Source organism: Lactuca saligna, chromosome 9 (genome assembly GCF_052625555.1).
Source record: "Lactuca saligna cultivar CGN05327 chromosome 9, ASM5262555v1, whole genome shotgun sequence".
Taxonomy (NCBI): Eukaryota; Viridiplantae; Streptophyta; class Magnoliopsida; order Asterales; family Asteraceae; genus Lactuca; species Lactuca saligna.
Genome location: NC_136425.1, coordinates 2,932,823 through 2,957,849, shown reverse-complemented (window position 1 = coordinate 2,957,849; position 25,027 = coordinate 2,932,823). Strand labels below are relative to the sequence as shown.

The window sequence follows — 25,027 nt, the reverse complement described above, 5'->3', positions numbered from 1 at the left end:
CTATATTTATTCAACAGTAGGTTGAAATTTAAGAGGTTTTTTATTCCTTATCATGATTTAATATAGGTAATGGACAGTATCAATGTTCATGATATGAATTTTGATACAACCAAAGTGAAAGTTACAAATAGGTTTAATTGGGATCCTCATACATTCAAGATAGTTCTTGAGGAATGTATGACCGAGCTAAAAAACGGGAATAGAGCGAGTACTTATTTCAAAGCGCCTATGTGCCAAAATATATGTAAGAGGCTTTTGGAATGAACGGGTAAAGAATTGGACAGAAATCAAATGGGACATAATGCGGAAAGAGTTCAAATATTACGACCGTTTAACAAGACTAGAAACTGGAATTTCAATTGATCCTGTGAAAAATACAATCTCAGCATCAAAGGAATGGTGGGATGATAAAATAAAGGTAAGAATTAAAATTTTTATCTAAGAATATATTATTTGTATTGTGTTTTTCATGACATTATACATTTGTACATATAGGAAGATAAAGAGTTTGTTAAGTTTAAGGATAAGAATTTGGATGTATATCAGACATATTATGAGGCTTTATTTCGGGATACTGTAGCTATTGGAGATAAGGCTAAGGTACCTTGCGAATTTGGCGACAATAGCACTCCGAATGATGTACAACTTGTGGATATTACGGATGGAAAAGAGGATACTGATGACGTCCTCCTATTTGATGATGTTGATCCTTTTTTTCACAACGGATAGTTCTAGTATGAATAGGAGGGGAAAGAAATTAACTCCCAGGCGTAACAAGAAAAGAAAATTTGAAGGAAAAAATGATGGAAAAAAATGAAGAAAATAGTGAAGGAAAGAGTATGGCAAACTCGTCATATGAAGAGAAACTGGACACTGTTTTTGATGTTCTGTTAACAAGGAGCATTCAACCATCAAGACAAACCACACAGTCACCCACAATAGAAGAATGCATGACAATTGTCTCTACTTTCCCGGGTTTTGAAGAAGGCTCAATAGGATATTTAGAAGCGTTAGAGGTCTTTTTTAAAGAAACTAACTTGTCAAAATTTTATGGTTCCAAAGAGTAATGAAACAAAGATGGAGTTTCTCAAGAGGCTTATAGAGAAAGAGAAGTAGTGTTAGACTTATCCTTTTATGTCATGTGTTAGACATTCTCTATTTTTTTTTGGTCAGTTTTGCCCTTGCCACATGGTTATGTTTTGTTTCCTTTTCTATGCTTTTATCTATTAGGTAAACTTTAAATGGTTGTTATGTGTCAGACCTATTCTTTCAACTATTATGTTAAATTTAAATGGTTGTTTTGTGTGTGTTTTATGCAATGTCGTTTGATGTTTGTTTTGTGGTCAATTTTGCCCTTGCCCCAAGATTTTACTCTTCTTTTCTTTTCAATGATGTTGCTATGATTTTATCTAGTATGTGGTAAATTTCAATCTTACCCTTGTATCCTTTTCGTTAGTAATAGGTTATATTCATGGCCAGTGACTGTGAAAGTGACAACTCATATGAGAGTGATGACTTATGTGGTGAAATTGAAGAAAATAAGATTCAAACACTTCTTTTATGTGGGCTTGCTGTCAAAGGGTTACTATTAACTAAGAAATTGAAAAACGTGCGTAGACGTCGTCGTTCATCTACACGCACAGGAAGCATGCTGTAACGCCCGTAGATCCGGGCTAGTCAATTTAGAGGCAATAGGGGTCGAAAACGACTTTTCGACAAAAGATTATTTAGAATAAATAATCTTAACCAAGTTGTGGAATATGTCTCAAGGTTTCTGTATATATAAAGAATGCCGAAATCCGAGCTATAATGAAGAAGTTATGATTTTTCTAAGATTCGGCTTAGCAGTGCACGACCCAAAACTCGAATTTTAGTTCGAGCGGTTTTTGGCTTACGCGACCTAAATGAGAGTTGAAGGTCTCATTAATAGGAACTCAATGGTAAAAAGACAGACGAAAACCGAGTCCGGATGAAGGAGTTATGAACTCTTCGCGGTCATTTAACAGTCTAAACGCCTCCTACTGTTAAATTTAAGATCGGTCGAGAATTAGCTGACGGAGTCTAAACGAAAGTTGTAGATCTTGATTTTACCTATGCGTGGATATAAAGAACGTCGAAAACGGAGCTCATATGAGAAAGTTATGATTTTTCTAAGTTTGAAGGTTGATACGCGATAGGGGGTGACGTGGCACCACCAGAATTGGACACGTGGCACCACCAGAAGGCCACCACATGGACCAACTCGACGAGTCATGACTCAGACTCGATGAGTCCATCAGATTCCTCCCCTATAAATAGAGGTGTCGGGTTCCCTCATTCTTCACACCTTCCTAAACTATTCTTTCTCTCTCTAGACTCTCTCTCTAACCCCCTAACCCCCCTAAAAGCCTAGGTAAACCCCCTAGCACCTGAAGGAAGCCCCGAGGCTCTTAGAGTCCCGAGAAAAAGGGTCTTTCGGCTTGGAAACGCTGCTCCAGCAAAGCCTGGTTTTCGAGAAAACCCGCTGTAAGTGAGCTATGCCTACGCTATCTTTAGTATAGCTTATGTTTTAATATAGTAACATTATTAGGAACTTAAAATGAGTATTTGGGCTATTATTATGAGTTATATTGAGTGTTATTTAACGCTTGTATAATAATAATAATAGTCAGACTATTAGTTTGTCGCGGTTATCGTTAGACTAAACCCTATTGGTATGGATACTAGGTTTTATCGAAGGAATTTGTTTTGAGAGTATCGAAGTGCTGTCCGAGTGTTGAGTCACCGCCTATCAGGTGAGTGCATAGTCCCTTTCATCTTACACATAGATATGAAATATTTTATATAAACTACGTGCTATGTGTGCATATTATCTGAATACTTGCTGTCTATGTTGGATGAATGTTTTATACATGTTTTAAAGGATTTAAATTGTATACGTATTTTATATATACGAATATGTTGGGTATGATGATGGGTAGATGAATGATGAGAGATAGAAGATGACGTGAGTATACATTGGCAGCTATAGACTTAGTGCCTATGGGACAAACACCGGTAGCTATGGACTTAGTACCTGTTAGACGTTGGTAGCTATGGATTTAGTACCTGTTGGGAATTGGTAGCTATGGACTTAGTACTTATTAGTTAGACACTGGTAGATATGGATTTAGTACCTGTAGGAATTGGTAGCTATGGACTTAGTACCTGTTGAGCACTGGTAGCTATGAATTTAGTACCCGATAAGTAAGATATAGCAGCTATGGAATTAGTGCTTTACGAACGAATATCGGCAGCTATGGATTTAGTGCCAGTCCTATAACCCTGGAAGTAAGGGACTTTGGAATAAACGAATGCAGGATAGATGACTCTTAGGAGTAAAGAAGATAACGAGGATGGGTAATTGGGTTAATTGTTTGATGATTGAACATAACAATTATATTATTGTGGGTTGAAAACCCTATGTACTCACCAGGTTTCCCAACCTGACCCACTCAGTTTATTTATATCACATGTATTGATGCGAAGTCACTTTACACTGAGAGATTTAAAGAGATGTAGATCACTAGTGTAAATAAATGTAAGTTCTGTTTATGCTTATGTTTCTGAATTAACGATGACATCCCAAACGTTTTGAAATGAATAAAATACGTTTCTTCGAAAATGATTTAATAACATATTTATCATGTTTTTCTGGGAACAAATTCCGCAACATTTTTATGAAAAGAAGTACTCTGATTTTTATAAAACATAAACAAAATCGGTCTTTTCTGGCCGTGATTTTGGGGATGTCACACATGCTTATCAATGAAATACTTAACGATCATGAGAGCCGATGTTATCAACTTTTCAGATTAGAAGTCCCGGTTTTCAACATGTTATGTAGGGATCTTGTTGCACATTATGGGTTAAAGAAATCACGTCGTGTATCTATTGAAGAGTCCCTTGGTATTTTCTTGTTGTACTTAGCGCATGGATGTGGAAATCGGTTAGTTCAAGAGTTCTTTAATCATTTTGGAGAAACAATCCATAGGAATTTTCATAAAGTCTTGGATGTTGTGGTTAACCTAAGTAAGGACATCATCAAACCGAATGCTAACTACAACGAAGCTATACCAGAACATATTTTAAATAACCCTCGGTATTATCCATACTTTAAGGTAGTTACTTAGTTGCAAAGTTATGTTATTTGGTGAATTTGTGTACTTGTAAAAATAATTGCTAACTTGTTATATTATTTGAAATTGTAGGATTGTATTGGTGCCATTGATGGAACACACGTGAAGGCCTCTGTTCCGCAACATGAACAAATCAAATTCATTGGGCAAAAGAATTGTGTTACTCAAAATATTATGGCAGCGTGTGATTTCAACATGTGCTTTACCTTTGCGTGGGCTGGATGGGTGGGGATTGCACATGATACGATAATTTTCAATGAAGCGCGAAGGAGACGTGAAGTTAAGTTTCCACTTCCAGCGGATGGTTAGTATCATTACTTATTAATAGAAGTTTTATATTTTCAAACGGTATAAATGAATAACAATCATATGCTTATTTGTACATGTATAGGTAAGTATTACCTTGTAGACACCGGATATCCTAATACAAAAGGTTATCTTGCTCCGTATAAAGGTTCAAACATCCGTTATCATATTCCCGATTTTCGACGTGGACATACTTCTGCCTCGCGGGAACCAAAAGGCTTCAAAGAAAAATTTAACTATTATCATTCGTCACTTCGCAATATAATTGAACGAACTTTTGGAGTCTGGAAGGCTCGATGGGTGTTACTAAGAGATATGCATGTAAATTTCGACTTCGAGACCCAAGTTAAAATTGTGCTAGCTTCAATGGCAATTCACAATTACATTAGAATGAGCGGTAGTGGTGATGCAGCATTTCAAATAGCGCAAGAAAAAAATCTTATATTTCGTGCAATGACGAAGGACCCAATAATGGTATTGAGCCACATGACGAAGTATCAAGTACACAACGTAGAACTGAGGATATGTATATGTGTGCAGTAAGCGATATGATTGCGGGACAGATTTTCTCAAGGTCAACCACTCGTGCACGTAATGACGTATGATTTGTTTTGAAACTTTGTAGTATTTTCATTTTATGGTTTAATGTAGTAGCGTGAAACTATTTTGTGTAATATTTTGGATAATATGGATTTGGAATGAAATTTGTGGTCTAATATTATTATTATTATTAATTTTTTTTTTGGTTTTAATTAGAAAAATATGTAGTAGCATGGTAATTGTTTTTTTTAGTTCTTATGAATAAGAAAATTATTATTATTATTTAAAAAAAATGTTTTGTTTTAATAAGAAAAATATGTAGTAGCATGATAATTGTTTTTTAGTTCTTATGAATAAGAAAAAATTTATTATTATTTAAAAAAAATGTTTTGTTTTAATAAAAAAAATATGTAGTAGCATGATAATTGTTTTTTTTTTTAGTTCTTGTGAATAACAAAAATATTATTATTATTATTTATAAAAAATTGTTTTAATAAGATAAATATGTTAACACTTTTTAAAAAACTGTTTTAAAAAAATATTTATAAAAAATTGTTTTAATAAGATAAAAAATTGTTTTAATAAGAGGAAGCTCTTTTTGATCATTTTACTAGTATAAGCTGTTTTGTTTGCCAAACACTTAAAAATTTTTATTGCTTATTGCTCATTCCCACCACAGTAAGGTAATCCGAACACTTTTTAAAAAACTGCTTATTCTCACCACAATAAGCACTAAACTTATAAGCTGTTTTGTTTGCCAAACACTTAAAAATGTTTATTGCTTATTGCTCATTCCCACCACAGTAAGGTAATCCGAACACTTTTTAAAAAACTGCTTATTCCCACCACAGTAAGGTAATCCGAACACTTTTTAAACAATAAGCTAATAAGCTAAAATTATATTTATCCAAACACCCCCTGAAATCACTGGAGAAGAAGGGTCAACACATAGATTGAAGAGAGATACATATGAATACACATTTTATGTAGTGGCCAATTATGTTTTTTGTGTAGATGATGTGGTCGGAGATTTCTTGAAGAGATGCTGGAGTTGTAATTAATGGAACTCCTGAGTCGGTTGATGAATGGGGAAGGGTGGTTTATGAGAAGTCGCCTCATTTCAATGCATCGTTTTTTGGAAGTGGTGGTAGAAAGAAACGCGTTGATTCACCTTAATCCCTTGTCTTCAACATGACGAAATGTGCGTTCCTCTAAACCGATCTCACGCGCCGGATGCGCTCTGAAAAAAATAAGGTTTTTTTATATAATAATGATATATATATATATATATATATATATATATATATATATATATATATATATATATATATAAGGGTTATTTGTAAAACAGAAAAACCCTAAAAAACCTTAAAAATCATAAAAATGCATAAAAAAAACACTTAGAGATTACAAAATTTTTTTATAAAAAAAATCGCAGGTTTTTTAATAAATTTGTTGGAAAAAATAAAAAATCAAAATTAAAAAAAGAAGTAATTTTTTTTTCAAAATAAAAAAATCAATGAATTTATTTAAAAACATGCGATTTTTTCATAAAAAAAATTCAAAAAAATGTTGTAATCTCTAAGTATTTTTTTTATGTATTTTTGTGATTTTTAGAGTTTTTTCTTTTCAATAGAACCTAAATCTCTCTTTCTCTCTCTCTCTCTCTATATATATATATATATATATATATATATATATATATATATATATATATATATATATATATATATATATATATATAAGGAAAAGTGAATATACCCTTAAGGGTACATAAGCTTAGATACCCAAACTTACAATACTATGTCATTTTGTATTTTATATATATATATATATATATATATATATATATATATATATATATATATATATATATATATATTATAATTGTCCAATGTTCTTATAATTCAACTTATAACTTGATTTACTTCCAAGATTTTTATAAATTTCACATTTATCTCCCTCTTTAGTAATTTTCATTTTCACCTATAATATATATAGCCTAGTAGGTGTTCGAAAAAAAATGTAATGTAAGAGGAACATAATAGTGAAATTTCGAAAATGTTTATTGTAAATCAAGTTAGAAATCGAAGTCAAAGAACATTATAATGAATATATAAAAAAAACCGACGTATTATGATGAGTTTGGGTACCTAAGCTTATATACCGTTAAGGGTATATTCACTTTTCCCATATATATATATATATATATATATATATATATATATATATATATATATATATATATATATATATATATATATATATATATATATATATATATATATATATATATATATATATATATATATATATATATCGCCGTCCCTCATTTATTGTTACAAACAAGTTTGTCATGGAACAAAGTTGGCTTTTAGGTGGGAAATGCCTTGTTTGGACCAAAGGGAGAAATGAAATACGAAAATTTCAAAATAATTACGTATGATTGTTTTTAATATAAGTTGTACATATATTTTATTTGCAGTCATAGTAAAATATTAATAATACCGACATTTTTTTTGTGAAATTTTATATATTTTCTTAACCTAAAATAGAAAAATGTCATATTAGATATTATAAAATAAAAAAAATACTCATGTCATATATATATATATATATATATATATATATATATATATATATATATATATATATATATATATATATCTTCTCTACTAATAAAACAGTACTAGAAACGCCACCTGACATTCCCTTAGCCACTCACCCTTGCATTTTCCCGCTCAAAAATTATAAGTGAAGTTCCCACTTCGCCCTTCTATTCTCAAAAATAAAACTGTACACATCAGAAAACATAAATCGTCAATCAGTAAATATATAAATCAGGAAATTTCAAATTTAATTCGGTGGAATATTGAAGATCAAATCAATCCCAATAAATCAGGTAATCAATTTAAATTCCATTTTATATCAATCCCAAAAAATCAGGAAATCAGTTTAGGAAGAGATGATATATTTCAATACAATTTCAGAAGTCAATACGATTTTAAGGGTCACGTATTCATCATCAAGTCAGCAAAACTACATTGCTCTTTACCTTTTAGATGTTCTATTTCATCTACATTCTTAATCGATTTCATCACTTTTCCCTCTATTTTTTTTACCTGTTATGTATAAGAGTTTGATACATTGGTATTTCTTTATGTATATTCTGGTACATATAGTCACGATCTGTGTATGTCGATTTTTGGTTTTCTTAATATGTGTATCTTATATAACTGTATGTGATACATTAGAGTCATAGGACCATTCAATTTCTTCTACACCTATTTGCTTCCTCCAATGATTTGGTCCATCTAAATACTTAATCGTAATTAGGGTATTTGGATGGTTAGACCAATAATTCTTCCATAATGATTTTTCTTACATGACACGTTTTTTGAAAACTTGAAAATACTTTTATCAGTTGGTGGTTTCTTTTAACATCATATTCATATAAACTACAAACCTGTTGAAAAAGTAACTCAAATTATCAATTCATGTGATTTATCAAACCCGTTTAAATAATAAACAAAAAAATTACAAATTTCATTTTAAACTTCATGTTACACTATATCCTATGTTTAGGAATCTACTCTCAAAGTACAATACTATATTTTGGAATTGATCATCTTTTAGTTTATTTTTCTAAATATATGTTTTATTGTCTATATGTACGTATATGTTTATATCTGTTTTTGAAAAGTATGTTTGCAAGTGATACAATTAAATATATAAATCAATCAGTGCTTTACGATTTTCCTGTTTATATCCTAATTTTTTTGTTAAATATACAGGTTTTTTCTGTTTAGTTTTCGATTTTTAGTTTTTTTCTCATTATATACCCTTAAGGGTATATCAGTAAATATGTAATTTTCTCATTGTTTTCTTGGTAACATCTACACTTAAATGATAAACAAAAGAATTGATTATTTCGTCTGATTTATCAAACCGTTTATATAATAAACAAAAAAGTATCAATTTCTTTTTGAAGTTCCTGTTACACTATATCCCATTTTTAGTAATTTATTCTCAAAGAACAATGCTATAATCTGTAATTTATCATCTTTTAGTTTAATTTTCTAAATATATGTGTGGTTGTCTATGTGTGTGAATCTCTTTAAAAATTCTGCAATTTCATCATTTTATGACCCCCATTTGCGAAGTTGAGTATTTATTTCCAAAAATGCGAAACTCCAGGGACAATATTTGAAAATTTCTGTTTTCTTCCCCAATTCGCATTCTACTGTGAAATACTTCGCATCTTCATTCTTACACCCTTCGCATCCCTTCGCATTAATCACCTTCGCATTTTAACCTAATTAATCAAATGCGAACCACAAAATTTTCATTCCAGATGCGAACACAGTTTAGTTCTTGAACTCTAAACTTGTGAAATCAAAAATTCATATGTTGAACCCATATGCGAATATTAACCCAATTGACTTCAAATTGATTCACAGATGCAAACACTCGATTGTTTTACTTTCGCAAAATGAGCATCAACAACTCCACAATCGAGTTTTTAAATTCTTGCAAACAACAATTTCACAGTCCTTGACTTCGCGTTTTTCTTCACGAATCATCCCTCAATCATCAATCCAATTGCGAATCAAAACTCATATGTTCTTGCTTTATCGATTCATTGACTACACTCATACAAATGCGAACAATACTCAATTTCAAAATCGATTGAAACTTATAGCAAAGCTAAATCCAACTTCGCATTCAAAGCACACAAATGTTATTGATTGCATTCATGAAATACTAACAAGATAATATATTATAATACAAATATACATATTTTAGGTGGTGAAATCGTAACAGCCTAACAATTTGGTATGCAACTTTATTAAATCAATAAAAAAAGTTATGCAAATTGGAAAAATAAATAAAAATATGTCTTTTGTTGTTTTAATTAAGGAAATAAATATTTTATATGAATACTCACCTGGAAAAACGCATATTATAATTGTCTAATTTAATCGTAACAGCCTACCAATGTACTTTCTTCTTGACTGTTTGATTGTTTTTTTCTGTGTGCTGATTATAATTGTCTAATTTAATGTAATTTTTTTTTTTTAACTTGCAAGGTACACTGGAACATATTACTCCTATAAAGGAAATTGACTCAATCAAGGACGATTTCACAATTAAAGTTCGGATCATACGTCTTTGGACTCAAAAGTCAAGATTTGATGCGAACGACACATACTCGATAGAAATGATTTTGATGGATGAGGAGGTATAAGATGGATGTATTCAATTATTATTTTTATAAAAAATTATTCATACTCATAAGCAATTATATTATTCATACTCATAAGCAATTATATTTAAATATTTATTATTTCATTTATTTTAGGGAAGGAAAATTCATGCATCATGTGTGAAGAAATGGTTTCCTAAATTCAAGCGCTATTTAAAAGAGGATAGTTCAATTTACGTCAAGAAACCTAACGTCGCACCAAATACTTCAAAATTTAAGTTTGCTCATCCGGAATCAAAACTAATTTTTTATCACGATACAATTGTAAAAGATTGTGAAAACTTTTCTGGATCTGCACATGGCTTTCATTTTGTTGACTTCAATACTATCGTTTCTAACAACATCCTGGAGTCAAACTCTTTTGGTTGGTTTATTTAATATTAACTTTTGCTATATAATATCCTAAATTCTTTCTTCGTATTACAATTTGATATTTTATATTAAATTATATTTTCTTGCTTTTGTAGATATTATTGGACACATTTTTGAGTATGGGCATATGGATACCTCAGAACAAGATAAATCAAAACACAAGATGCTCTTGCATCTTCAAGATATAGAGTATTCATCATTATTACAAACAAGTAATATAGCTTCATTTATATTATTTACAATATTTGTTTATTATTTCAGGGATACTAAGCTTAAGATAATTTTGTGGGGTCATAATGCATACTACATGCATGATTTTCTTGCTAACAATAACAGCCTTGCTCCAGTTATTGTTATTGTTCAATTTGCCAGGGTGAAGTTTATTAATGGTTTGTAACTATTTTTAACAAACATAATCTAATATATATATATATATATATATATATATATATATATATATATATTATTGAATAATCAAATTTATTTTGGCAGGTCGTCCTTTTTCATCCACCCACTTTGATGTTAGTAGGGTTTTCATAAACAATGATATCGATGAAATTACAATCTACAAAAACAAGTATTTTCATTTAGAATTTCCTATGTATTATCAGATTTATTTATTTCATACTATAATAAATTTAAATCATTTCTTTGTTGTAAATGAACAGATTGGTCTCTGAAAATGGACAACAACTGTCATCAAGTGGAATTAAAATGATTGCATCAAAACAAGACACAGAACATGATGACTTTCTGAAAAATCATTTGTTTTCTAACATTGAAGACTTGTTTGAACCTTTGGAGGTACTTTACATTATTTTTAAAATTGTTAGTTTAATGCACTTATGTTTTTAAATTTTAAATGTTTTTTCATATTTAGAGTATATTGTTATAACTAAACTAAAATACACTTTCGCAAAATAACATTTATTAACAATGAGCATTATTTTAATATCCAGGAAAAGACAGTCATTATTGTTGGTACTGTTAAGGGAATACGTCAAAATATACGTTGGTATTACCTTGCTTGTAGCAACTGCAAAAAGTCAGCAAAAGAAAAAGAGTCTTCAACTGATAAGGTTGATGGTTCTCATGAAGTGGCCGGAATCGTTACTTATGAATGTGCTAATCTTAAATGCAAAAATATCAAAATTTCGGTTATTCCAAGGTATTAGAAACTATAATTATATTTCAATTTATCACCCGTGGATTTCCACGGGTTTAAACCTAGTATATATATATATATATATATATATATATATATATATATATATATATATATATATATATATATATATATATATATATATATATATATATATATATTTAAATCTAACGACAGAATAACTAACGACGGAAAAGATGAATTGCAAAGAGCACGAACCAAATTTGGTGTAACTTCTAATATGTTTAGCAAAATTTGGAAATTATAAATATTTTTTGAAGTTAAAAACCTAAATTTTTGTAAAAAGCTATATTTGAGAGAATATGTATGATTGCTATATGTGAAATTCAAGTATTCCTTCAAAATTTTGTAAAAAACTAATATTTGAGAGAATATGTATGTTTGCCAAATGTGAAATTTAAGTATCCTCTCGTGTTTTATCAGAGTCCACTGATTAAATTAAAATTTTAACCAAAGTTAGTTATAAATAAGAAAATGTTGTCCTCAACCGTAAAATATCCCTCCTAGTCACGTGCTATCCAAGGGTGATTTTCGTAATTTCACTCCCGGCGGAAGCCCAGAAAAAAAAGCCCCAACCCCCCAAGCAACTACTTCTGTGTAGCGGCTGCGAAGGATTTCATCCCTCTTTCTATCGTTCTCTACGAGAACCTTATCACCTCTCTCTTTATCTAAATCCTTATCCCCAATTTCGTACACTATCATAAACCCTAGTTACCCAATCGTTTCTTGTATTGGTTTCACGTAGCACGAGTGTTGGTGAAGTTCAGAATCCATGGACTCGAAGGAAGATACGTCTCTCTCAGGTTTTTCTTCTGTTTCTTCCGATAAAATCGATTCGGTTAACGAAACGAATGGTTTGAAATCCGTTAACAAAGTTGATAATAATAAAACTAGTAGTCTGAATGCTAGTTCCGATGACGAGAACGAGGGTTTTGCTAGTGGTGAGGAGGAGGCTTTTGAGACAAACTTAGATGAGAATTCAAAAGCCATACTAAATGTAGACGAAGGTGTGGATAACGGTGAGAAGTTTTCCGAGGCTTTTGAAGTTCTTTTGCCGAAGGTTGATTTAGCGACCGTGAGTGATGAGGTTGTTGATGATGCCGAAAAGGATAATTTAGGTTTGGTGGATAAGAGAGCAGACGAGAAGCTTGAATCGGATGAGAATTTGAATTCGAGTGAAGTGGTGAAACAGGAGGTTGTGGAAGGGGTTGAAGGAGATAAGGTGAGTGAAAGTAAGGGAGATGTAGTTGATGAAACTGTATCAAAGGTTGTGAATAGGGATGAAGTGAAATCGGATAGTCCTAAAGAAGGAGAAAAGGAGGTGGTTGTAGCCAATGGTGTGAAGCTTACCACAGAAGGGGATTCTGTTGTGGAAGAAATAAAAGTTGATGCGCCTGTACCAGGTGTGGCTGTGGTTTCTAATATGGAAGATGTTGAGGACGATGATGAGGATGAGGAGGTGCTGCTAGTTGGTGGACCCGATGACACTAGTTCTGCTGTTGAAGAACCTGATTTAGAATCTGTTGGTGCAGATGATGTGAAGATCACTTCTGAAGGTGATTCTGTGGTGGAAGCCATAGATGTTGATTTGCCAGTGGCGGGAGTCCCTGGAGTGGCAGTGGTTACCAAGACAGAAGAAGATTATGGTGGTGCTGTGGCCGATGAGGCTGGTTTTTCATCTGAGAAGATAGACCGTGTTTTAGAAGAAGTTGTGGATAAGGAGGTTGTTGAAGTGACCGATGGCAAATTTTCACCTTTGGTGGAAGATTCTGTTGGTGATGATGTAGAGAAGAATGAAAAGAACCCAGAGGCAGAAGTAGAGAAAGAGGTTGATTATGAGGGTAAAGAAAATGGTTCAGTGGTGATGACTGCTTTAGATGATGTAGAAGATGTGTCCATAGTTGGTTTGGATGGTGATACAGTTCAGGAAACAGAAAGTTTGGACAAAGATACCCCTGATGAAACAGCTCAGGCAACAGAAGTATTGGACAAAGCTGTTCCTGATGAGATAGCTCAGGGAACAGAAGTTTTGGGCAAAGATTTATCCGATGATGCAGATGCAGATGCCAAGGCAAAACATATCGACATTGATGCTGATAATGGTCTAGAAAACGGCCCAGCAGACAAATTTGTTGTAGAGGATTCTGCTGAAAAGGATGATGATAATGAAGAAGGCTACATGGATGGTTCCCCTTCAGATGAAGATACTGATGGTGTGATCTTTGGAAGTTCAGAAGCTGCAAAGCAGTTCATGGAGGAGTTGGAAGGAGGATCAGGTGAAGGTGGGGAGAGTTCTCAAGATCGTTCCCAGATGGTTGATGGTCAGATTGTCACAGATTCTGATGAAGATGATGATGATGATGAAGAAGAAGAAGACGGGAAAGAGCTGTTTGATTCAGCTGCATTAGCTGCACTTCTAAAAGCAGCAGCTGATGGTAGCTCAGAAGGTGGCAACATCACGTTTTCTTCACAAGATGGTTCTAGACTTTTCACAGTTGAACGCCCCGCTGGACTGGGCCCCTCACTCCAGCCCATGAGAGCCGCCACCCGACCAACACCAACACGCTCCAATCTTTACAACAACCCTTCAAGCATCATGAGTGTCAGTGAAACAGAAAGCAACTTGAGCGATGAAGAAAGGAAAAAGCTGGAGAAGTTACAGTCCATCAGGGTGAAGTTTTTGAGACTTGTGCAGAGGTTAGGCCTTTCTCCAGACGAGTCTGTAGCAGCACAGGTTCTTTACAGGCTAGCTCTAATCGCAGGGAGACAAACCGGTCAATCTTTTAGCCTTGATGCTGCTAAAAGAAAAGCCATGGAGCTTGAAGCTGAAGGGAATGATGATCTTGACTTTTCGGTCAACATCCTGGTAATCGGTAAAGCAGGGGTCGGAAAAAGTGCCACCATCAATTCCATTTTCGGGGAAGACAAGACCGGAATCAGTGCTTTTCAACCTGCGACTGATTCAGTGAAGGAGATACGTGGTATGGTAGGTGGAGTTGCGGTTCGTGTTTTTGATACACCTGGGCTTCGATCCTCTGTGATGGATCAAGGTTTTAACAGAAGTGTACTCTCATCAGCAAAAAAGTTCACAAAGAAAAACCCCGCAGATATCGTTCTTTATGTTGATCGTCTGGATGCCCAAACCAGAGACCATAACGACATTCCATTACTGAAAAACATTACGAATTCCCTGGGTCCCGCCATCTGGCGAAGTGCCATAGTCACTTTCACACATGCTGCTTCCGCGCCTCCGGAAGGTTCTAATGGAATCCCGTTGAGTTATGAAATGTTTGTTACGCAGCGATCGCATGTTGTCCAACAAGCAATTGGGCATGCGGTTGGTGATCTGCGGATGATGAGCCCTAGCTTAATGAACCCGGTTTCTTTAGTTGAAAACCATCAGTCGTGTCGGAAGAATCGTGAAGGTCAGAAGGTGCTTCCGAACGGTCAAACTTGGAGGCCGCAGCTTCTTATGCTTTGTTACTCCATGAAGATTTTAGCAGAAGCAAACGCGCTATCGAAACCGCAAGATCCTTATGACAACCGCAAGCTTTTCGGTTTCCGTGTCCGGTCACCACCACTCCCGTACATGTTGTCCTCGATGTTGCAGTCCCGTGCACACCCGAAGCTTTCGTCGGAGCAGGGCGGTGATGGTGGTGATTCCGATGTTGACCTGGCGGATCTGTCGGAATCGGAAAATGAAGAAGATGAAGATGAATACGATCAGCTCCCACCTTTCAAACCATTGAAGAAGACCCAACTTGCAAAGCTTAGCAAAGAACAGAAGAAAGCTTACTTTGATGAGTACGATTACCGAGTCAAGCTTTTACAGAAGAAGCAATGGAAAGAGGAATTGAAAAGAATGAAGGAAATGAAAAAGAGAGGTAAAGATGGTGTGACCGATGGAGGTTTTCAAGAGGAGGAAGGCGAAGGTGACACGCCGGCGCCGGTGGCGGTTCCGTTGCCGGACATGGCACTGCCACCGTCTTTTGACAGCGATAATCCGGCGTACCGATTCCGATTCCTGGAGCCGACGTCCCAATTCCTGGCACGACCGGTACTTGACACCCATGGTTGGGACCATGACTGCGGTTATGATGGAGTCAACCTGGAACAAACTCTGGCAATCATGAATCGCTTTCCGACGTCTGTTTCCGTCCAAGTCACTAAAGACAAGAAAGACTTCAGCATCAACATGGATTCGTCGGTTTCCACTAAGCATGGGGAGAACGGGTCGACTATGGCCGGATTCGACATTCAACCGATCGGGAAACAACTCGCGTACATCGTGCGGGGGGAAACCAAATTCAAGAATCTGAAAAGAAACAAGACGGCTGCTGGAATGTCGGTCACGTTTCTTGGTGAAAACGTGGTGACCGGATTCAAAGTGGAGGACCAGGTGGCGTTTGGAAAGCAGTATTCGGTGATCGGAAGCGCGGGGACGGTTCGGTTCCAGACGGATTCCGCTTACGGGGCGAACATCGAGGTACAACGGCGGGAGCTGGATTACCCGATCGGTCAGGTGCAGTCAACATTCGGGCTTTCAATCATAAAATGGAGAGGGGATCTGGCGTTGGGATTCAACAGTTTGGCTCAATTCTCTGCTGGCCGGAATTCAAAAGTGGCGGTGCGGGCCGGAATCAACAATAAGATGAGCGGTCAGATCACCGTCAAGACAAGCAGCTCAGAGCATCTTTCCCTTGCACTTGTGGCGCTCATTCCTTCTTTCATTTCTGCTTACAAGAAGATCTGGGCGGGTGCTGCTGCTGATAGATACTCTGCCTATTAAGCATGCATACGCGTGCGTATGTATGTTCTCTTCTCGTATTCGGTATTTTGGATTATTTGCTTTCATTGCTATGTTCTTATTGAATAATGATATGTTTAAAACTTCTGTTTGCTGTTTAATTTTTGTGCTATGAACTCGGTTGGTACACTACGATGAGTTGAAATGAAATCAAGAGAGGGAATACTATATTTTTGGTTACTCTTCTGTTTTTTTAGCCTATTTATGCAATTTCTTCCTAATTTAAAGTATCTAACTTGCACAATTGATTTTTTCTTCCCATCAGGAAGGAGTTTTCCAGCGGCTAGAAATAAATTACTACATATTTTTTAGTTCAGACGCCACCCACATAAACACAACCCCTTGGGCCTTGGGAATTAAAAAATTAAATAACTTGGCCTTGAAAGCCTGCGTATCATATAATCTCATAAAATATTCTTTAGAAAAGATAAAGATGGCTTGGTTAGTTCCAAAGCTCATCTGTCAGCAGCTTAACAGTCAATTTGAATGTCCATAAAACTTTACATTCATTAATCATCCATATGACCATATCCATTTGATGGGTAACTGCTGATACACGAATCTAGTAACAATGATGTACTAGTTTTTTTGATGCTCTTAAGATTTTACATACCAAATCTAACACAAATTCTTTTATGTGTTGTGTTCGATTGTCAACTACCTTCACCCATCGACGATAAGAGTGTTTTCACATATTTCTTGTCTAATATGATTTGGAACATTTCCTCCATATTTTGTTATTGTCATGACAGTTTGAAGATATGGTGTCATTAATGGTTGCTAACATTAGGCATGATATTATATCATACAGTCTTTCCTATGCTTGTCATACATATTCTGAGTATCTCACGAGTTGTCTTGACTTAGTTACATTAGACATGCTGGTGCATGTGTGATGTTTTACGTCACTTGTGAAAATGTAAGTCATTACACCTGATAAGTTGGAGAGACGTTAGATTTATATGAAGAGTTGTCTTGACTTAGTTACATTAGACATGCTGGTGCATGTGTGATGTTTTACGTCACTTGTGAAAATGTAAGTCATTACACCTGATAAGTTGGAGAGACGTTAGATTTATATGAAAATGTAAGTTATCACACCTAATAAGGTGGAGAGACATTAGATTTATATATGAATAATTTACATGATACATCCTTAAAGAATCAGAAGAAATACAACTATATACACCAAGTATAGAGAATATACATAAATCCTTAATGTAGTAAGGCTTATATTGTACTATTTATGCTTTTGATCTGTATCGAACATGACATCTTGATGTTTTTAATGAAATACATTTCTTCGGAAACGCTTTGATAAATCTTTATCATATTTTCTTTTGGGAACAAATTCCGCAACACTTTTCTTTAAAATGTTACTCTGATTTTTAAACAAGCATAAACAAAATCGGTCTTTTCTGGCCGTAAAAATGTGGATGTCACAGTTGGTATCAAAGCATTAGTTTAAGCGAATTAGGAATTTGTAGGATTTCTAGACTTAAACTTAGAATATTAAGCGATGATTGTGAGATGAGTGTCTAGTATATTTTAGACACAAGCACTAGTTTATTTTAGGAGAGATGTCTAAAATGCTTTTATGTGCTATATGCTGTTATTTGTTTGGATCTATGGTCGGTTGCCGACCGGATCTGGAAACCTTATGTGTTCAGGATTCTAAACGTACGACTACGATATTAGAACTAACATGTAAACGTTTCGGAGTGATAAGGATGATTTAAACATCCTTCGAAAATAAAGATCTAAATTCACCCTATTCGGTGTATAGATCAAAATGGCAAAAACTCAAAGTGGAGTCGGGAATGCAAATGGAAATAGGAATCAACCCCCAATGATTGAGCAAATACCGGTTGTAGCAGATGCTCCAGATCCAATCACAATGGCCGGAGTACAAGCAATGATCCAAATGATGCTGGATCCTCAGATGGAGGAGACAAGACGATCGCTCCAACAGAATCAAGAGGAACCTACTATGCCGATTGAAGAGATCTATTAAGAGAATAGACAAGGAAATGACTTTTTACCTTCAAGTGGAAGCCAAGACAAAGTAGTTGTTGGATCTACAAGCTCCTTCACGTTCCAAACTCTTGATCCTTCTAGCTTCCCCCCCCCCCCCCCCCCCCCCCTCAAGAGCACAATAACCACCTTCCAAGCCTTTACACACTAAAAAATGAGAGGTAACACACGAGTAGGGTTTTCTGAGGCTAATGGGGATGATAAGAGAGTCAGAGAGTGGCTAATGAGCCTTTAAATAGGGTGCAAACCCTAAAAATTAGGGTTTTCATGCATAACCTCTACTCGTCGAGTTGGGGTCCTCCAACTCGTCGAGTAGGTTCCATAAACCACACAACCATATTTGTCTCTACATGACGAGTTGGGGGTAACCAACTCGTCGAGTAGGTTCTAAAAATGTGAAATTTAAACTTCAAATTAATACCTGAGAGTTAGTATGTTACAAGGAGCCATTATTTGGATGCATGTATAACTATTGTGGTATATAGAATATTGGAGGAACTTACTAAGCCTAACGCTTACCCAGTTGTTTATTAATGTTTTTTAGGAGCTTCAATGGTTCATAAAAAGGGCAAAATTCGACTGTACATACGCGTATGCGCAATCATGTTTCCATATAATGTAATAAATACCCTAATGTAAATAAATATTTTAAATAAAGAAAAATGAACATTTTAGGTTGAAAATCGGGACGTAACAAGTTGGTACCAGAGCACTGGTTTGAGCGAACTGGAAGAACACTCGTGTGATTCTAGACTCAAACTAAGGATCTGAGTAATTAATAAATATTTTTATAAATAGAATAATTCAATAAGGAAAGAATACAATGCGTACACTCAGCCATAACTCAGAAAGGAAAGTGATTCCCAAAATATTTATATTTTTATGTTTGGTGATATATGAAATGATAGAAATGCATGCTAGTATGAAAATTTGAGAATTGTGTGTTGTTTGTTCCATTTTTCAATTTTCGAAAAATAAAAAAGATCGAAAAGATTTTATTTTTGTTTCATTTTTCATTTTTGAAAAATCAAAAACTACAAAAAAGATTTTCTTGTTTTTGGTGTTTGTATTTTTTTTCTTATTGCAAAGTTTGACAAAGATCATTGATGCTTCATGCTTGCAGTTCTAGGGTCTGGTCTATTTTCGATAATCTTTGTACTAGTTAGGATGTCCCTAGAAGCATGCTGCAACATGTCGACCCAAGCTTCTTTTAACTCAATGTGTGATTTCGAAGCCTTAATGAAGTTTTCATCACAAAAATTTCTACCCAATCAGGCTATATTCACATTATTCCATGAGCTACCTTACTCTTCTCATTTGAGTTAAGAGTTTATGTCACACCCCAAAACCGAGAACGGCGGAAACGTTCTGGGGCGGAGGACGTCATGTATAATATCAACAACAATGTAAAGTAGTAAACAAGCAACAACATCATCCATTGCATTAATAAAATAATTATTATACAATTGTATTCTGTCAAATTTTGATAAACACTAAAGCATAAATCAAAATGAAAGATAAGTCTTGAACAAGCTCCATCTTCCTTTCTCCTTGCATCGGTACCTGTCTATGATGACCTGAGGATACAAGTAATTTTGAAATCGAGTATCAGCTTTGAAGCTGGTGAGATCATAAGTATTTAGTGTCTTAATTTGTATGTAAGAATTTGTAAGTCTATGTATTGTAAGAATTTGAAAAAGTTTGAATCTCTCAGAAAAACCTATATTTTCTATTAAAGTAGCCTTCTACCAAGGCTTAACTGTTTTGTATGCTCGTTTGATGTAAAAGTGTGTAATTTCCCAAGTGTAACTATCTTTTAACAAAATATAGTTTGTACATTAAAGTTTAAGTGAGGTTATCGCTAAAAATGTAATGGGTAAATCATTGTAGTACTGTAGTTTTGTATTATAGGAACTACTGCTGTACTAACTACCTTAAACCGGATTTATATTAAGGTATAATGTGATAATTGCACCATACTATCAACTGATAACAACGACACAAAGAACGGTCGTAATAACGGAATGACCTTTGGCACCTGCAGACCTGCAGGTCTGGCTGTAGCTAGCAGCAAGGTGTAGGATTGTCAATCCAGTATAGATCTATACGCAAACTCAACGCTCTCCCTCCAAGAGAATTCTGGCTACAACTCGGGCCATGACATTTAAGGCATGCTCCGATACAGTGGATCACAGTTGTTAACGTATTAATGTAAGGGTAATGTTTCTTGTTCTAGTATAGTTGTATATGTTCTCTTCCTAGTATAGTTGTATATGTTCTCGTCCTAGTATAGTTGTATATGTTCTCGTCCTAGTATAGTTGTATATGTAATGTTCTAGAAAGTATTGACTCATGAATGAACTGACTCATTGTATGATATCGCGTTCTAGTAACGGTTCTAGTATCTTCCTAAACTACCCATATGGTAGTTTACTAGCAGTCTAACTGGTACGTATGGTCATGGATGTATACCCTTACTAACTAAGGGCATGGGATGAACTGGAAAGACCTTTTATGACTATATATGTACACATGATATATAACTAATATTTAAACGACTTTCGGACGAATACCCAATATCCCACCAGACCACATTTGAAGGCGCGAAAAGGAAATAGGGTGGATAGCCTTCCCAAGTCTTTTAAACATTTCTTATATAACTATACATATAGAGGCATGCAATTTATAATATAAAAGCATAAATAAATTTTGTAAGACATTTGAAACATAAATATTATTTTAAGAAAAGATCGACTTGATGTCGATTTATAAAACAATTTGAAGGCATAAGTATGATAAAACAGTTTTGAGTATAAGGAAACATTTGATTGAAACACAGTTGTAAATAAGTTTGAAAGGTAATGTACCGAGTAAGATGTACAGTGTATTAAGTAGTTTAAAACATATAAAATGTTTATAAAAATCATTTGAAGGAAACTGTTTGGTAAAACGGCTAATGAGTAGCCAAATCTTTTGAATGTTGTATATTAATCACATGTGATTGATGTAATAACTAGCATAATTCTACTTATTAATCGCATGTGATTGATATAATACTAGCATGATTCTACTTGTATTCCCCCCCATTAAACATTTAAAAGTAGTTTAAAACATTAGTTAAGGGGTATGAACTCACTTGATTGAAGTGGTTGATTTGAAGTAGTCGAGAGAGGAATCGAGCAGAACTTCGACAGGAAGAGTTAAAAACGCGGGAAATCTTGGGATTCTCGGGAATCTCAGGAATCTCGGGAACACAAAACCTTCCTTCGGGACTTGAAGGTGAAAACCGGGGCTTTGGGAGGGTCTCGGGGGCTTAAACGTAGAGTTTTGGCGCGAGAAAGAAGGGAATTGAGCAATGGAACTTGGAGCCCTTGAAATCTATTTATAGGGGCCCTCTTCCATTGATTGGACACCCTCAGTCACTTGCCGGGTCGCGGCAAGCTTGTGCCACGTCGTGGGAGGCCTGACAGCCTCAGATTTTGGATCCCGAACTTGTAAAATCCATACCTTTCGCGTACGACCTCCGTTTTCGACGTTCTTTATATGCACGCGTAGCTAAAAACATGATCTACAACTCTCGTTTAGACTTCATTGGATAATTTTGGCTTTATTTTTAATTATTTATTTTTAACGGGCCGGGACACGAAAATTCCGTTAAAAATCCATAACTTCTTCATCCGATGTCCGTTTTCGTCAGACTTTTCGCCGTTGCGCTACTAATGTTGAGACATTAGATTCTCATTTAGGTTGTTTTGGTCAAAAGTATCTCGAGCTCTATTTCGAGTTTTTAGCTGTCTACTGCTATACCCGAATCTTGGACAAATCATAACTTTCTCATACGAAGTCAGATTTGGACGTTTTTTTATGTACGCTCACGGTTTGAGGTTATCTATAACTTTCATTTAGATACTTAAGGCTAAAAACTATTGTATTAAAACTTCGCGTTTTTCGTTTAATCGGTGTTGCCGGTTTTGCCGAGAATCTTCGGTTGGTCATAACTTCTTCGTTATAACTCAGATTTTAGGGTTCTTTATATGTACGAAAACCTTGATACGATTCCTACTACTTTATTTAACCCAAATAAGATTTTAGAAAAGTTATATTTTGACCTAAATTTGATTGGTTTTACATTACATTGTCTCGAAATATCGGGTTGTCACAGTTTACTGCTTGGTCCATACAAAGCAGAGGTACTTACGAATTCTTAGTGAAAACTTTTTCATCCTAAAGTTCTTACACTTTCACACACAATGACATATGTCCAAGAGATTTCTGGTATAAACCAATTAGGATCTAGACATATCAAAACTATGTGTTAATGATCTAACATCATGAGATCGTGATGGAAGTGAAACCCTGAATGTCGAACCTTTTTAAGGAATTGAAAGGGAACTTTGTTCCAGATTTTCACGAAACTTTTGTTTTAGTACCAACTTTTGATACTCAAAATTGTATTCTTTCGATATGAGTGATCTTGATAGAATGTTCGAATCCCACGACATTTTACACCCAACAAGATCCAGTCCTTTTGTTATTTTTTGAATATGATTTTAGTCTGAGTATCTATTCGATTCATTGTCACTTCAAAAGTTTTCTCAAAGCCTATTTGCCACCGACTACATTGGTCAAACATATAATTTCGAGTACAAATTGACACTCTTATGTTTTGTAGTGCATTGTAACGAAATGTTAAGCCACCTCTAAAGCAATGGAAAAAGAAGCCCTTACAATTTCACACACAATGACATATATCCAAGAGATTTCTGGTATAAACTAATCAGGATCTAGACAAATCAAAACTCTGTGTTAATGATCTAACATCATGAGACCATGATGGAAGTGAAACCCTGAATGCTGAACCTTTTTAAGGAATTGATGGGGAACTTTGTTCCAGTACCAAATTTTGATACCCAAAATCATATTCTTTTGATATAAGTGATCTTGATAAAATGTTCGAATCCCACAACATTTTACACCCAACAAGATCCGATCATTTTGTTATTTTCTTGAATACGATTTCAGTTTGAGTATCTATTTGATTCATTGTGACTTCAAAATTTTTCTCAAAGCCTACTTGTCACTGACTACACTGGTCAAACAGGTAATTTCGAGTACAAATTGACACTCTTATGTTTTGTAGTGCATTGTAACGAAATGCTAAGCCACCTCTAAAGCAATGGAAAAAGAAGCCCGTCAATAATTATCAACAAGTATTCGATTGTAATATACGGGAAACCAAACAGGCAGTTGATCATCTCTCTTCATGATTAATGAAGTAATCTTTGTTCGAGATTTATCTGCTTTTGTGTCGAAAATCTAATTTTTTGACATCACAAATCCAAATTTTTCTTAATTTTCTTCTTATATTCTTCCTTGGCACACTGCACTCACGAAATCCTTGAGGTTCTGAGTATTACCAACTCGGACTGATGATTTCGAAGGTATGGCATATGAATTCCCTTTTCAAACCAAAAGTGAAAGAGACTTGCCTCCATTCCGAAGGTTTTTGATAGTCTCATTCCATTGGGGCAAATTACCAGGCTGGGTGAAGTGACGTTTTGTATTCTGTCCGAGTTTCAAGGGGACGTGATGTTTACTTTATCATGCATGGCAATTTTATTGGCGTATGGGTGCGATTTTCTAGGTGACACTTCAGATATCATTTAATTTTGATCCCGCTTCAAATTCAAATCCAAGGGTCACCTATAAAAAGGTTTTCAAGGGTTCATTACACGGTTACGCTTTGTGAAATCCCTAAATTGCTAAAAGAACTCTTTATCTTTTTCATACTTCTACAAACCCTAATCATGGCTACTCCTGCTAGTGTTGCTGATCCATCTCAAACCACCAAAGACGTTTATTCTCAACTGATCATGAAGATTCAAAGTACATATTATCAAGTTGATAGTGATGTCTTAGTTTATCCAGAAGAATTATAGATGGTGATTGTGGCGTTACAACTTTCTGTTCTGAAAACTGCAATGTTCAGTTCCTTTGTAGTTCCAATGACTTCGCTATCATTTGCAGGTTCTACTGCCACCTATAGCAAAACATTGGATGTTATTACCTTCAATCTGGTGAATGGAAAGATGTTCGTTTGTTTAAGAAACTGTCTGTCAAATTCTGGAAATACCTAATTCTCCACCCTTCTACAAAGTTATGAGTGATCAAGTTCTGCATATCTTCAACAAGATGGGTTATCAACCTACTCTCACCAAGATAAGTGACTTCAAGAAATCAAACCTACCATGTATTTGGAACTTCTTGTTTGGCATTTATCTTAAATGTCTTACAGGTAGAAGTGTTGGTCTCGATAAAGGAAGATTGGAGGTCTATGCTATGGTAGCTGGCATATATTA

At 34.7% G+C, this 25,027-nt stretch overlaps 2 protein-coding genes across 2 annotated transcripts; both read left to right on the top strand.

Annotated features, from left to right (window-relative positions):
* The first annotated feature begins 10,948 nt into the window (after positions 1–10,948).
* Positions 10,949–11,816, top strand: LOC145014834 (uncharacterized). Its single transcript, XM_078973265.1, has 4 exons — positions 10,949–11,030; positions 11,134–11,218; positions 11,310–11,445; positions 11,601–11,816. Exons 1-4 carry the CDS (start codon positions 10,949–10,951, stop codon positions 11,814–11,816), a joined length of 519 nt encoding a protein of 172 aa, XP_078829391.1.
* Positions 11,817–12,406: 590 nt separating this feature from the next.
* On the top strand, positions 12,407–16,814 carry LOC145015091 (translocase of chloroplast 159, chloroplastic-like). The gene has a single exon (XM_078973542.1). The coding sequence runs from the start codon at positions 12,600–12,602 to the stop codon at positions 16,614–16,616; it is 4,017 nt and encodes a 1,338-aa protein (XP_078829668.1). The 5' UTR covers positions 12,407–12,599; the 3' UTR covers positions 16,617–16,814.
* Positions 16,815–25,027: the final 8,213 nt, after the last annotated feature.

What these genes read in the sequence shown, in the direction of transcription:
- LOC145014834 (XM_078973265.1), top strand. Translation starts at nt 10,949, where the DNA reads ATGCATGATTTTCTTGCTAACAATAACAGCCTTGCTCCAGTTATTGTT. An exon ending in CAGGGTGAAGTTTATTAATG is followed by an intron (nt 11,031 to 11,133) that starts GTTTGTAACTAT and finishes TTATTTTGGCAG; the next exon opens with GTCGTCCTTTTTCATCCACC. An exon ending in ACTTGTTTGAACCTTTGGAG is followed by an intron (nt 11,446 to 11,600) that starts GTACTTTACATT and finishes TTTAATATCCAG; the next exon opens with GAAAAGACAGTCATTATTGT.
- LOC145015091 (XM_078973542.1), top strand. Translation starts at nt 12,600, where the DNA reads ATGGACTCGAAGGAAGATACGTCTCTCTCAGGTTTTTCTTCTGTTTCT.